General features: G+C 41.1%; 3 protein-coding genes across 7 annotated transcripts in view; 2 read left to right on the top strand and 1 right to left on the bottom strand.

The window, feature by feature from the left end:
• Positions 1-192: 192 nt before the first annotated feature.
• Positions 193-2,899, bottom strand: mrps24 (mitochondrial ribosomal protein S24). The gene is made up of 4 exons (XM_032569416.1): positions 2,632-2,899; positions 1,939-2,016; positions 1,538-1,649; positions 193-650 (listed from the first exon to the last, which is right to left on the bottom strand). Exons 1-4 carry the CDS (start codon positions 2,671-2,673, stop codon positions 367-369), a joined length of 516 nt encoding a protein of 171 aa, XP_032425307.1. The 5' UTR covers positions 2,674-2,899; the 3' UTR covers positions 193-366.
• Positions 2,900-3,788: 889 nt separating this feature from the next.
• On the top strand, positions 3,789-8,518 carry nudcd3 (NudC domain containing 3). The gene is made up of 6 exons (XM_032569415.1): positions 3,789-4,148; positions 4,923-5,245; positions 6,324-6,456; positions 6,543-6,686; positions 6,766-6,954; positions 7,831-8,518. The coding sequence occupies exons 1-6, from the start codon at positions 3,951-3,953 to the stop codon at positions 7,939-7,941; spliced, it is 1,098 nt and encodes a 365-aa protein (XP_032425306.1). The 5' UTR covers positions 3,789-3,950; the 3' UTR covers positions 7,942-8,518.
• A 2,019-nt stretch (positions 8,519-10,537) lies between these two features.
• The window catches only part of camk2b2 (calcium/calmodulin-dependent protein kinase (CaM kinase) II beta 2), a 54,882-nt gene continuing 52,423 nt past the window's right edge, over positions 10,538-12,996 (top strand). For 2 of the 5 annotated variants that reach the window (XM_032569678.1, XM_032569682.1), the window contains exon 1: positions 10,540-10,885. In XM_032569678.1, coding sequence (XP_032425569.1) covers positions 10,824-10,885 — 62 coding nt within the window. In that variant the 5' untranslated portion in view covers positions 10,540-10,823. Of the gene's footprint in view, positions 10,886-12,996 lie in introns of all 5 variants that reach the window. The other 3 variants (XM_032569679.1, XM_032569681.1, XM_032569680.1) reach the window with 3 other exon arrangements.

Below are 12,996 nucleotides of genomic sequence, written 5' to 3' on the forward strand. Positions count from 1 at the left end.
GTCACATTGTACAAATAAAAAAGATTACTTTAAAACCTGGATTTTATTGCTAATTTAATCTGTTCATATTCTACGTCTATTCATTATAACAGCAGCTCACATGTTTACATCTCCATTCATTTCTAACAAATCTATGCAGAATTTAAATGCACAAATTTGCATAAACTGTACAAAATGCAATCTGATATCATCTCAGTCTGAACATTTTTGATTTAATGCAGATGCCATAAAAACAAGGTTTATGCTCCAGTTACAAATTAAAAAATACAAAAGACATAATACATCATTGGACAGTTTTGTCCAATGCTCCGTTCTTAAACGTTTTTATTTTAAGAGGACTCAAAGACAAACGACACGCTCGTTCTGTCAGACGTACTTGTACACGGCTTTTTCCTGCAGCGTCTGAATCTCTAACTTCACCGGACATTTATAGAAGTGGGACAGCAGCGACTCGGAATATCCGATGAAAAAGTAAAACTTCTGAGGCGGCATCTTCTGGAGCATCAGCGCGCACACGACGAGCACGTTTCCACGGCGCTTGATCACCACCTCGTTGGCCAGGCAACCGTGGAAGGTCCCGAACATGAACTTCCGGATGAAGACGTCCTCCACGGTCCGCTCCGCCGCACCCTGCTCTCCCTTCAGGTTACCTGCCAGAGCCAAATATACCAGATCAGCAAAAAGAAAAAGTGCTATATTGTGCTAAGCTAACGCCATAAAGAGCCACGTATGGATGGAAGGAACTCTTTTTTTTTTTTTTTGCTCCTACTGAAACTGTTTATATTTGGTGGCTTACCATAAATCTTTACCTGCAACAAATTAAAGCGTGTATGTGTATGAAAATTAAAAATGACATACAAATATTTTAAAAAGCTGCTAGTCTTTGATTGTTTGCTAATAACTGAAAATTGAGATTATCAACACCTTGTATAGATTTATTTATTAAACTATCTAAAATAGAAGTTTTACAGTTTAAATTTGTTTTATAGCTCCTTTAATCTGGAAACAGTTGCTGCTAGTTGCCTCTAGAGGGCAGAGGATTTTGTCAAATGAGATTTGCTCACAGTCCACATGGTCTGCTGTAAATAAATGAGAGTTTATGACTCCAATAATTAATATCTGTTTGCAGGGGGTCACTTGGAGCTATTTTTTAATCTGTCATATTTCATATAAGTCAACCATCTCGACAGGACCAGAAACAAAATAAATGATATCAAAGTTTTCATGAGATAAAACAAGATCAAATCAAATCATGTATGAGATATTTGCTCATTTTATGGCTATTTATCTCCATAAATGCTGAAAACAAATAACTATCAAGACCATACACTGATAAAATATAATTTTATAACCTGGAAATGGAAGGAGGAAGAGACCTAATTGTAATGTGAGATTTGAAAATGGGAATTGAATTGGCTAAAAGATGCCATTTCAGAAATATAACGTGGCAGAACTGATGTTAATATGCATCTCAGTATGTTTAGTTGGTGGATTTGTGCTGTGTAGCAGAGTTTGGCCTTTCTTTGGTCGTGCTTACTGGCGTGCTGAGACAGCCATCCTTTGCGGTGAGCGATCTGATGAGGATGAAGCGCTTGCTCGTATGTCAGCGGCTTGTCTCCTTTGCCAATTCGGATCCGAGCCGCTCGGTTCTACGAAACGACGGGAGAGGGAGACGAGACGGGAAAACAGCAAATGTTTAAAGAGTTATATCAGCACAACCTCCTTTAGTGGACACGCCTTAGTCACAACCGATGAGAAAAACAAGAAACGACCGTGTACCGAATTGTAGGTAACATAACCCAGTTGGGTTTTTAACAAAAGCATTTCACTACGACTGCAGAAAATTGTGTACATTTTTTTTTAAACAAACAGAACAAAAGAGTTATGATATCTTTCAACAGCTTAAAAGGAACCTAAAGCAACAGGATGGATGTTTACCTTGCAGCACACCGCTGTTGCATGGAAGCTCCTGCTTTCAAAGGAATTGTGCAGCGCACTAGATCGGGCCAAAGCAGTCTGAAAAAAATGGAAGAACATCATGAAGACCAAACCAAAGTCCAAGATGAGTCTAGACTGATTAGATGATGTTTGTAGGAAGTTTCAGGAAACAAAATCACATTCAGAGTAGGCAACAAATAAGTCCCACTCTTTATATTTATTTATTTTGTAATTACATCATCCAGACAAGCTAAAGACTTGTCTATATAATATAATATGATATAATATAATATAATATAATGGTCTTAGTTTAAAACAAACTGTAAGGGAAGTTTTTAACCACAAAGAAAATTATTTACTTATATACTAAATTGGATAACTGACATGATTAGCGATTTTACAGTGATTATTATTATTAGGAATATTTACTTTACAGAAACATACGGATTTATTTAATTATTCGTTCATTCATTTGCTATTTTATTTTTATTTCAATGGTTAAGGACAGAAAAAAATACATCCTTTTTTCTATTTCGGAAAAAAAGATGCACTCAAAAGCTAAAGACGTTTTCAACAATAAAGTTATAAAGCTCTGAGGTAACACTGAGCACACATTAAACAGACTAAAAGGTAATTATCAACAGAAATAATGTTTAAATATTCCAAACATTTCACTTTCAATCATTTTCTTACCAGCAGCCTCGCGCTCCCTGTGAAACTCAAGGACGCCGCCATGTTTCCCTCTCGTTAAAATGTGAACACACCGTCAACTAAAGGGACATAAATGATTTCATCCCTCCGGAACAGTTACTAAGATTTGGTGGAATCGGTTTATGGACGCTGCGATTATTACAGCTTGTGAAAGATTCCCTAAATATCCAATCTTGCTGAAAGCTGCATTGCCAATCTGGAGCTGGAACTGGAACTCAAGCGGTGGTTATAGGTTTCCACCGGACCCAAGATAGCATGTAACAACCGGAAATGCAAAAAATAAAGCAGGTTAAAAACTGTTACCAAAGTATAAATTTTTAGTAGCAGTAAAATAAAACAAAAAGAAATATAATTTAGGAGGTTCAAAAGTTTTTGTCAAAAATATGTTTTGCTATTGATAAAAATAAAAAAAACACAGAAAGATATGTCTGTTGGACTATTCATTTTACTGTTTGTTGTTACAATGTTGATTTTGTTGTTTCCATTTATACTAAACGTAAGAAATTGATCTTACCAACAGCATTTGAACTGCACTGAACAAGTAATCAATTTAATTGTTTTTAAATACACGTTTGTCCAATTGTGGTATTAACTTCATTTTAAATTCACTCAATCCATAGTCATTCGGGAAAGTATCAAAATTAGTGCCTCAAGTTTACCTACATAGGGCAAAAACGCACCATCATATTTATGAGTCAACTACAGAAAATATTAACTACTTATAAATATTATTAATTTAAATAAGTGAGCAAAAATAAATACGAATTTTTTTTGGATGTGTTTAGTTGTGCCCAATCATAGAAAAGCGTTATTTCTTAGGTAGAGTTAAAAAAAACTACAATATAAAAATAAAATAACATGAAACTAAAGTATTGTTCTTAGCACACTTATCGATCCAATACTAATACCGACTTGGTATTGATGTTTTCAATATTTTGCATCGATCTGTCCACCTCTACAGATTAGACTTGCTGCTTTTCACACAACATATTTAAGATATATCAGCTGTAGCTGCCCTTGATCCAACTGTCTTCAGTCAAACATACAGTCTCAGTGAGGAAAAACGAAGAAAATGTCCACATCCTGGCAGCAATCGTTCTAGCATCTCATAGAGAATAGTGGACTTTTATTTTGAAACCCAATAACCGGAACAAGGTGTATTGTTCTGGAAAGAGGAAAACATTCGTAAAGAGAGCTCAACTCGTCTCGCTTATTCTCAAACTTCTGTGTCCTGACGGTGTTTGGCTGTCGGACTGAATAGTCCTCAGGTTTGTGGACAGACGGAATCATTAGACGGTGGGATGGCGTCGCCGCTGGAGATGACAGAGATGTACGACAACGCTCTGCTGGGGATCCTCCAGCACGTTGGGAACATCCAGGACTTTCTGCAGATCTACTTTGGCTTTTTGTACCGAAAGACGGACTTTTACCGGCTGCTGTCTGGTCCTAACGACAGGATGGGCTTCCCCCCAGGAGTGGCGGAGAAGATGGTGCTCAAGGTAAATTTTAGTTGGATTACACAGGCGTCATGGCAACAACTACCTGGGAAACTGTCATTTAATCTGGATTTCACGCCGTTGAACCCAAAGTACATCCTGTAATAAAAAAAAATGCATGGATTGTGAAAATGTGCAAATAATGTACATTTTAGACAAGTTAAGAAGGAAGAAACATTACATCAACATTAATGAATAATAATTACAGGTAAATGTTTATTTATTTAAACTGTACTTAGTCAGTCCTTGAACTTGAATTCATTATTTTACACTTTGTGATTTTACATCTTTCTTCTGCTGAAATTCCGCTCAGTTTCAGTCCAAATCTCGCTTCACAGACATGTTGGAATTTCTCCCATTCACCTGGATTTCTCCGGTAGAATTTCTATCTGACCAATCAGTGAACAGAAGGAGAAGTAGCGAACGACGACTAAGATTTTCTGCGCTGCTTTAGAATTGTAGTCTGCCTGTAATTTTAGCAATGGCAGCAGAGGGAGTGAACGAAGCCATTCAGTCCATATTGGCCACCCTTCTAAATATGAACAACTTGTTCACTTTTCTGTTTGCAGCACAGACAATTAGGATTTTATGCAATAGACTAATAAAAAGTAGTGGATAATTGTGAAGTGAAAGGATTAAACATATACATCTATATCTGTCTCTCATTTCCAAACACTTTCTCCTGACAGTGTATCACTGACTCTGCGTTTTGCAGAAGCTTCGTCACTATTTCTACTTTTAATCAGGCCATATGCTCTGATTTTTCATCCTCTCCAGACATTTGGGTTGTTTGAGAAGCTGGCCGAACACGACAGAGAGCGAGGGCTGAGCGAGCAGCGACAGAGGGGGGCGAGCTCGCGTGCTCCCCCTGCTGCCCAGGAGGTGGAGGTGTCCTCTGAGCTCTGCCAGGCCACCGAGGAGAAGAGCAGCGCGGAGCCGCCGCGGACTGAGAGCGCTTCCTCTGACGCGGGCCAAGTTTCTGCTCCTGCAGCCTCTGAAGATTCTGGGAGATCGCAAGCTGCTAGCAGCGGACCAGGAGGTGAAGAAGGACAGGCAGCGGCTAGCCGTACAGCAGCAGCAGCAGCAGCAGAAGGAGACAGGTGAGTGCCCCACCATGTTCCGGCTCTGGGGTTCCCAAACTTTTCCATGCCATGGCTCCATAAAGACCTTTCAAGCCGTTTGAAAAACCCACAGACAATGCAACAAAATATGTAAAGTTGCACAGCAGAATGACAGAAATGGTCAAATATTTATTTTTCTATAAATATTAAAAAGATAATAATTTACTAATGCGACTGGTGAATATGTTTTGTAATCTCACTTTCTGCAACATGGCCAAATAAACTCTAAAGGAATGTTAAAGCTAAATCTCCTAACAGAGCTTGACTTTTTTAAAATTGTCTTACGCTGCCCTCAAGTGGTAGCAACATGCTATAAGAGATAAAAATGTCTTTTGAGGAAAAATGAATTTTAAAGGCGGACAAAATGTGTTCAAAGGTTCGAAGCAGGGCCGGCCCAAGCCTCTATGGGGCCCTAAGCGAAATGTGGTTTTGGGGCCCCATAGTTCTGCTAACAATGTAGACTGGCTGCAATCAGCAGTTCGATCATTAGCTCATTCACACACCTGCTATAAACTTATTGCATCTCTGGCAGTGCTGTTTACATTATATTCATGTATAATAAGATACATTTATTGACCAACTGATTTATCGACCAGTTAATTTCTGGGCACTAATTTCCTTCATTTTGGGGGATCGTGATCTGCTGATACTTACATGTGAAGCCCATCTTATCTTCTAATCTGATCTTCGTCAGCAAAAGTTTATAAATCAGCCTCTGTCCTTTTCTGCTCTACAGTGAGAGGTTTGACTGACAGACCGACCCACCAGGTCAAGTCTGAACGTTTACAGTTAACAATATTCAATATTATTACTTTAAAAAAATAAATAAATAAAAAATCAGCTCCACTGAAGGGGCTCCTTAGTGGCCCTGGGGCCCTAAGAGGCTGTTTAGTTTGCTTATGCCTTGGGCCGGCCCTGGTTCGAAGGTAACGTTTGAAATAAAGCGAAGCAAAGTTATTTCGGGTGAATCATTTGAAAATGACTTCTGCCTATGTTTGCATTTTAAATAAGTAAATTTTTAAAAAAATCCTTTTTTTGTGTGATTATTTTGTTTCAGACCTCAGAATGAGTTCCAGTCCAACCCGGACAGTTACAACGGAGCCGTGCGGGAAAACTACAGCTGGTCCCAGGACTACACCGACGTGGAGGTCCGCGTGTTCGTCCCCAAGACGGTGGTGAAGGGCAGACAGGTGAGCTGGGTGTTCATTCCACCTCCTGACATGTCTGGACTCTTCCGTCGTCATGGCGCTAACCGCTTCCCACTACCATCCCTCAGGTCAGCGTTAGCCTGCAGAGCGGCGGCCTGCGAGTGAGCGTGAAGGATGGAGCGGAGGAGAGAACGCTGATGGAGGGAGAGTTCACGCACAAGATCAACACCGAAGAGACTCTGTGGAGTTTGGAGCCTGGGAAGTGCGTGCTGGTGAGTGCGGCGTTCACAAGAGTCTGACGCCGCTGCGCGTTAGTGCCCAGGCTAACCGGCAGGTGTACCGCCGCCGCAGCTTTCTCTCAACAAGACGTCCGAGGTCTGGTGGAACGCGGTGCTGAAAGGCGAAAAGGAGATCGACATCAACCAGATCAACCGCGAGCGCTCCATGGCAACGGTCGACGAGGAAGAGCACGCCGTTCTGGACAGGCTGACGTTCGACTATCACCAGAAGCAGCAGGGGAAACCGCAGAGTCACGAAATGGTGAGGAGCATCAACACATGTTGTAATAGCAGCCGCGTATCCGTTAACCATCGCCTTATGCAAATTGAAACGACTAAAACAAATTTCCTAAATGGTAATGCGCCAATTAAAAAAAACCTCATGTTTTATTTATTAAAAACATTTTGCGCTGGGATGATGTTTTTTTGGGGGGGGGCGTATCAAAATAAATGTATTTCATAAAACTGCAATGGAAACATTTTTTTCATATCACGTGAGTCACATGATCAACAGCTGATTTTACTACTGGTGAAAATGACAAAGGAGACGACAGGAAGTAGCAGGAGGATGATGGCTTGTGTTTGTTTGTGTCGGACAATGTGCAGCTGCCTCCAGCAGAGCTCTCAGCACCACAGTTCATAGAGACTTTGTGTGTCATTGTAACATGTTGAATCCGTAACTCCTTTGTAAAATCACCGTCAACAATCTCCCCAAAACGCTGCACGCTCCCAACTAGACGGGGTTTGTCGCTCCAAAGCCTGAATAAGACGCCGATTGGCTGATAGATGCCGATTACTAGCATCATGGCTGAGTCACAAATAAATCTGATTTAACTGAAGCTGCCAGGATTTTTAATGACGTAAATGTTCGGAAAAAAGTGTTTTTGTCGCAGTTTTGCAAAATGCACCGATTTCGATTCAACCTCATCTTAGTGAAAATACTTTTGATCAAACTTTTTTTTTTTTTTTTCCGATTCATGCAATTTTATAGTCCATTGAAGAGCAGCTAAACACATCAACACTGAGGTTGAACAGATGAAGCGGATCTCGACCTCAACTCTGTCTAAAACCGAGTCACGAAGTGATTTTCAACTCATCAGGTGTTCAGGGTAACGTCTGCTTGTCTTTTGGCTCCTAGAAAGTGCATGAGATGCTGAAGAAGGGCTGGGACGCAGAGGGCTCACCTTTCAGGGGCCAGGAGTTCGACCCGTCCATGTTTGACATCCCGCCCAGCGCCGTGCAGTTCTGAGAGGCGGCTCGGGCCGGGCCAAAGACCAACCGACTCACTTTTATCTGCAGGACGCATCGCAGGACGGTCAGACGGCGGACATACAGGATCATCAAATAAGAAGGGTGGAAGGAGAATAATGACAGAGGCGCGTCCTGATGGCAAACACCAGGTTGATGTTTTATCAGAGTGAACGGTTTTATTTGTTCGGTTATTATTTATTGAGATCCGTTGTGCCTATTTCTTTTGTTTTCTGGTTTGATTTTGTGGAACCAGCTCCCCCTGTTGGTAAACGTCTGTACAACAGGTTTCCTGCTAAAGTCTCAACCAAAGTTTCGGGAGATTCAACCCAGTCCTGCTGCAAATATCTGCTTTTGTCAGTGCTGGAAAATGTCATGGAGATAAAAGGGTTTTTTTTTTTCACCAATTCATCAATTTCTGTCTAATTTTAAAAGTCAAAGAAAGACAAAGAGCTGCCAACAACATTACACCGACAGACATTTGAGCAAAAGGGCGACCTGATGGGATGATTGTTTGGTTTAGTGCTTTTCAAATGATTTGTTGAATAAAAACATGTTAAATATTTAAAAAAAACCTTGAATCTTGACTTTTTTCTTTTTAGTTTTCAATTTTAAAAAAATAGAGAAGATTTTAATGAAGTTTCCAGAGGTCACCAAAGATCAGCCCTCTGCACTAAGGGGCGCCCTCAGTGGAGCTGATTTTGTTTTGGTAATAATTTCTGTCATTATAATATCAAAAACACACAGTTTCACCATGAAGTGATTTGTTTTTACAATAATATATATTTGATAATGTATGTAGAAATTATTATTTTATAGATAAAAATAAAAAAAACTAAATTGCTCTTGGGGGCCCCCTGGTGGTCGCGGTAGGTACCGCACGCTTCGCCGGTAACGAGCTGCAGTGCAGAGCATCCAAACGTCCAAAGCTCCGGTCAGAAGTTAAGTTAGCAAAACAATGTCTACATAAAGGACTTATCCTTCAGGGAGGGAGGAAAGAGGAAGAATAGAAAAAAGCCAAGATAAAGTTTGTTTTAATGTGCCTTGGTAATGTAATGTAAAAGATTTGTAAAGCTGCTAATAGAAAATTATCTTGATAGCGACCTGGAATGGTCCAGTTCAACAGCCAAACATTTATGCTACATCATTTGTATTTATGTGAAACTGAGTTTAAACTTTACATGAGTTGATTCTCATGGTTGGCTCTGGACATTTCTGAGGTATTTTGGCTTCAAAACGATAAAGTTTGATAACAATAATTAAAACTTCTCAATCTTTGACATTGTCCAGCAAAATGTTTTTACGTCAGGCTACATGGATGAGCTGCTCTGCGTTAGTTGAGGATTTGCTGTTTGCTGCTGATTATAATCATTTTGTGGCTAAAACAAACATTATTTTTACACCAACTTCCAAGTTATGTAAAACTTCTGTTAAAATCATTTGAAGGCTCAGAATCAGTCCAGTACCGGTACCGGTCCACATTCCAGGAGAGAACGACTCACCTGGTCTAAATTACATTTTTAGCTATTGGAGTTACGCTTAAGAGAAATTAATTTAATCATAGAATGTCGGCTGCACCGATTGTAGTTTTCTGGCCAATCCCCGAATCTTTAAAAAGCCTGACCTGCCGATTTTGATTTTGGCTGATAAATTGTAAACGTTCAGACTTGACCTGGTGGGTCGGTCTGACAGTCAAACCTCTCACTGTAGAGCAGAAGAGGACAGAGGCTGATTTATAAACTTTTGCTGACGAAGATCAGATTAGAAGATAAGATGGGCTTCACATGTAAGTATCAGCAGATCACGATCCCCCAAAATGAAGAAAATCGGTGGTCAACTGGTCAATAAATCAGTTGGTCAATAAATGTATCTTATTATACATGAATATAATGTAAACAGCACTGCCAGAGATGCAATAAGTTTATAGCAGGTGTGTGAATGAGCTAATGATCGAACTGCTGATTGCAGCCAGTCTACATTGTTAGCAGAACTATGGGGCCCCAAAACCACATTTCACTTAGGGCCCCATGGAGGCTTGGGCCGGCCCTGCCTGAAAACGTTCACTAATAGATTTGAATTTAGTGTGAAGGCCAACTTCAAACTTCACCCAGGTGCTGAAAAGCAGGAGCTTCTTAAAGCTGGCTATATATTAAAGAGACAGATACCAATTTGCGATTTTTGATAGAGCATTTTCATATCAACCGAATATAACAACAACAGTTGTTTGTGCTGTGAAATGGCACCTCGTGCCCGGAAAATACATAACACTGTCTTGTCCTCTTCAAAGTGACATAATGAAGCAAAAGGTTCCTGGAGAACCTGAATGTTCTCTGGTGAACTCTGAGGGTTTTCCTCGCTGAAACCTAAAAAGACATCCCCTGCATCAGCCTCGCTGCAATGACGCGAAATCACCATCATCTAGAGAGTTCTGGAGTTCAGCCCCTGATTTATCAGATGAAACCAGAGCAGCTCCTAACACCCTCCTCCTCTCCCCTCCGTGGTTTCCACGCGTTCCCCTCGTGTTTTCACTTTCTTTCCTCCCTCTCCGGAGGATCACGTCATGTACTGAGCGTCTCCTCCCGGTATTTAAAGCGTCCGCGCTGCTGCTCGCCTTTGCGGAGCGGAGAGAGCCGGGAACCTCGGGAGCGCACCGGGCTGCAGCTCAACCACTCAGCCGTCCGGAGCGCCGCGGTGGGCGGAGACTGAAGCCCCCTCCACCCACCCACCAAAAAAAAAAAAAAAAAAAGGTCCGCAACCACAGCATTTTGGGACTCCCCTCCCTCACACTCACACTTACAAACACACCCCCACACACACGCACACACACCCCTTCACACACACACACACACACAAGCATCCAGTCCGTCCGAGGAGCAAGGCATCATGGCCACCACCACTTGTACGCGCTTTACAGATGAGTACCAGCTCTACGAGGAGCTCGGCAAGTAAGTCCGCGTTCGGGTCGTTGTGTGTGTCCTGCATGCCCGCCTGCATGACCCCGTCCTGGGCGCGGACGCTGCGTGAGGGATGGAGGTCTGGAGACTCCCCCTCCACCTCCTCCACCTCCCGCTAATCTGCAGGGAATGTTCTCCAGAATGTTCTAAAAAGCTCCTTTTTTTTTCTTCTTTTTTTTTTGCCTTTGGACTTCTTTAAAGCGCAGAATAAATTCAAGGAGAGTCGTCAAATGTGCCCGAAGAAGCAAGAATCACTCCTGGGCATCCCCTCTTCCTCCTCCTCCTCTTCCTCTTCAGCTCCCCATGCCCAGAGGCGAATTAGGGACAAACAGGCCTGTTATAGAGGGGGGAGGGAGGGGGGCTCATGTGTTGGAAGTCAAAGAGCGATGCTGCTGCTGTAATGATGGTTTTATTTAATAATTTATTTTTTTTTTGGCACGTGTCTGCAGACAAAACGAGAGAGTCTGAAGAGGGCGATGGGTGCCTCAGTGGGCAGATGAGAAGTGGACTCAGTGTCTCTGTCAGGCTGTGCGTGGGTAGAGAGGATCTCTGCAATGTCTGCCTCACAGGAACATTTATTCCACAGCAGGAACAAACACACACACACAGAGAGAGAGAAGGAAGTTGAGATCTCCGTTTTATTAAACCCTAAATGATTAGTTTAGCAGTTTTTGGTTTATGGTGGCTGTGTACAGTCACACGAGGAGAGATAAGCTTGAAACAAAAGGGTCTGCAGGAGAGGCTGGAGCTGCTCCAGATCCTCGTTGCCGCTTTGCTTGTGTATGATTTTATTAAGGACTCCCGCTCTGACACGGTGAATCTCTCTCTGGGACTTAAAATTTTTTTTTTCACTCCAAAACTTTTCCTCATTTTGTCATATTTCAGTCCCAAACTCCAAATGTATTATATATCTGGATTTTAAATGGCAAACTAGCACAGAGCTGTTGGTGGGCGATACGAACTTGGACGTTTTATCGTGATGTTTTTTGCGGTTTTATTGCGATAATGATAAAAGTGACGATTTATTGTAACTTTCTTAGGTGACTGCATGGCACAGCCATTGTATATGACAAACGGTGGAGAAAATAGTAAAACGGGTCATTTTTGACAATGACATCATGACATCGTTAATTGTAATTTATAATGACAACAGCGAATGGGAAATTTATCACGATAAATAATAAACGATGCAATATGATACGACAAATTCCCACCTCTACTCTGAGCATAATTGTGAAGTGGGAGGAAATAGATAGATTAGTTTTTCACCTTTAAAATTTTTTTTTTTTATACCAAAAATAAAAAATGTAAATCTGAAAAGTGTGGTGTGCATTTGTATTCCAACCCTCTGAGTCAATACTCAGCAGTATTTTGGCAGTGTGACTCTATGAGAGTTGACATGTTTGTTCATTCTACTTACTGGAATAGATCAGGCTCTGTCAGACTAGAGGGTGTCTGTAAATTGGACGTAGCTCTGGACTTTGACTGGGCCACGCTTGGATCTAAACAGGAGCTTTATGGGGCTGGTTGTGTGTTGTCTGTCTATATTCCCGTCAACCGACTGGCTTTCCTGGCTCTGCTGAAGGAAAACGTCCCCACAGAATCATGCTGCCACCACCTCCTGTTTTCCTCTTATGGTTAGGCGGCAAAAAATGATGCTGTAGTCAATGTTTTACTGTATTTTTTGTTTTTAACTCAAGGAAAATACGAGTTTTCCTAAAATGAAAATAAAAACAACCTATAAAATGAAAGCATGAATGTTAGACGTACAAATAGCTGTTTTCACAGATTAATTTGTTCACTGCAACTTCACATCAAAGTAATAGTTTTTGTTTTTTAGCTTATGATTTTTTGCTGTCACAATTTTACTGTTTATCAGCGTTAAAAGGGCGTTATTTTACAGTGTGTTTTGAATTAAAGTTTGACATTTTTTTACTGCCACCTCTGTTCATCCTCTTATCACCTTGTGGTGATAACAAGCCATTACAACAAGATGATGGGGGGGAAAAAATTTAATTTTGAAAACCATGTAAGGAAAACATAAATTTCTCTAGAATGTTTGAAGTCTTTTATTTAGTTGTTGCGGATTTCTGCACCATCTG

The sequence above is a fragment of the Xiphophorus hellerii genome, chromosome 8 (assembly GCF_003331165.1).
Source record: "Xiphophorus hellerii strain 12219 chromosome 8, Xiphophorus_hellerii-4.1, whole genome shotgun sequence".
Classification (NCBI taxonomy): domain Eukaryota; kingdom Metazoa; phylum Chordata; class Actinopteri; order Cyprinodontiformes; family Poeciliidae; genus Xiphophorus; species Xiphophorus hellerii.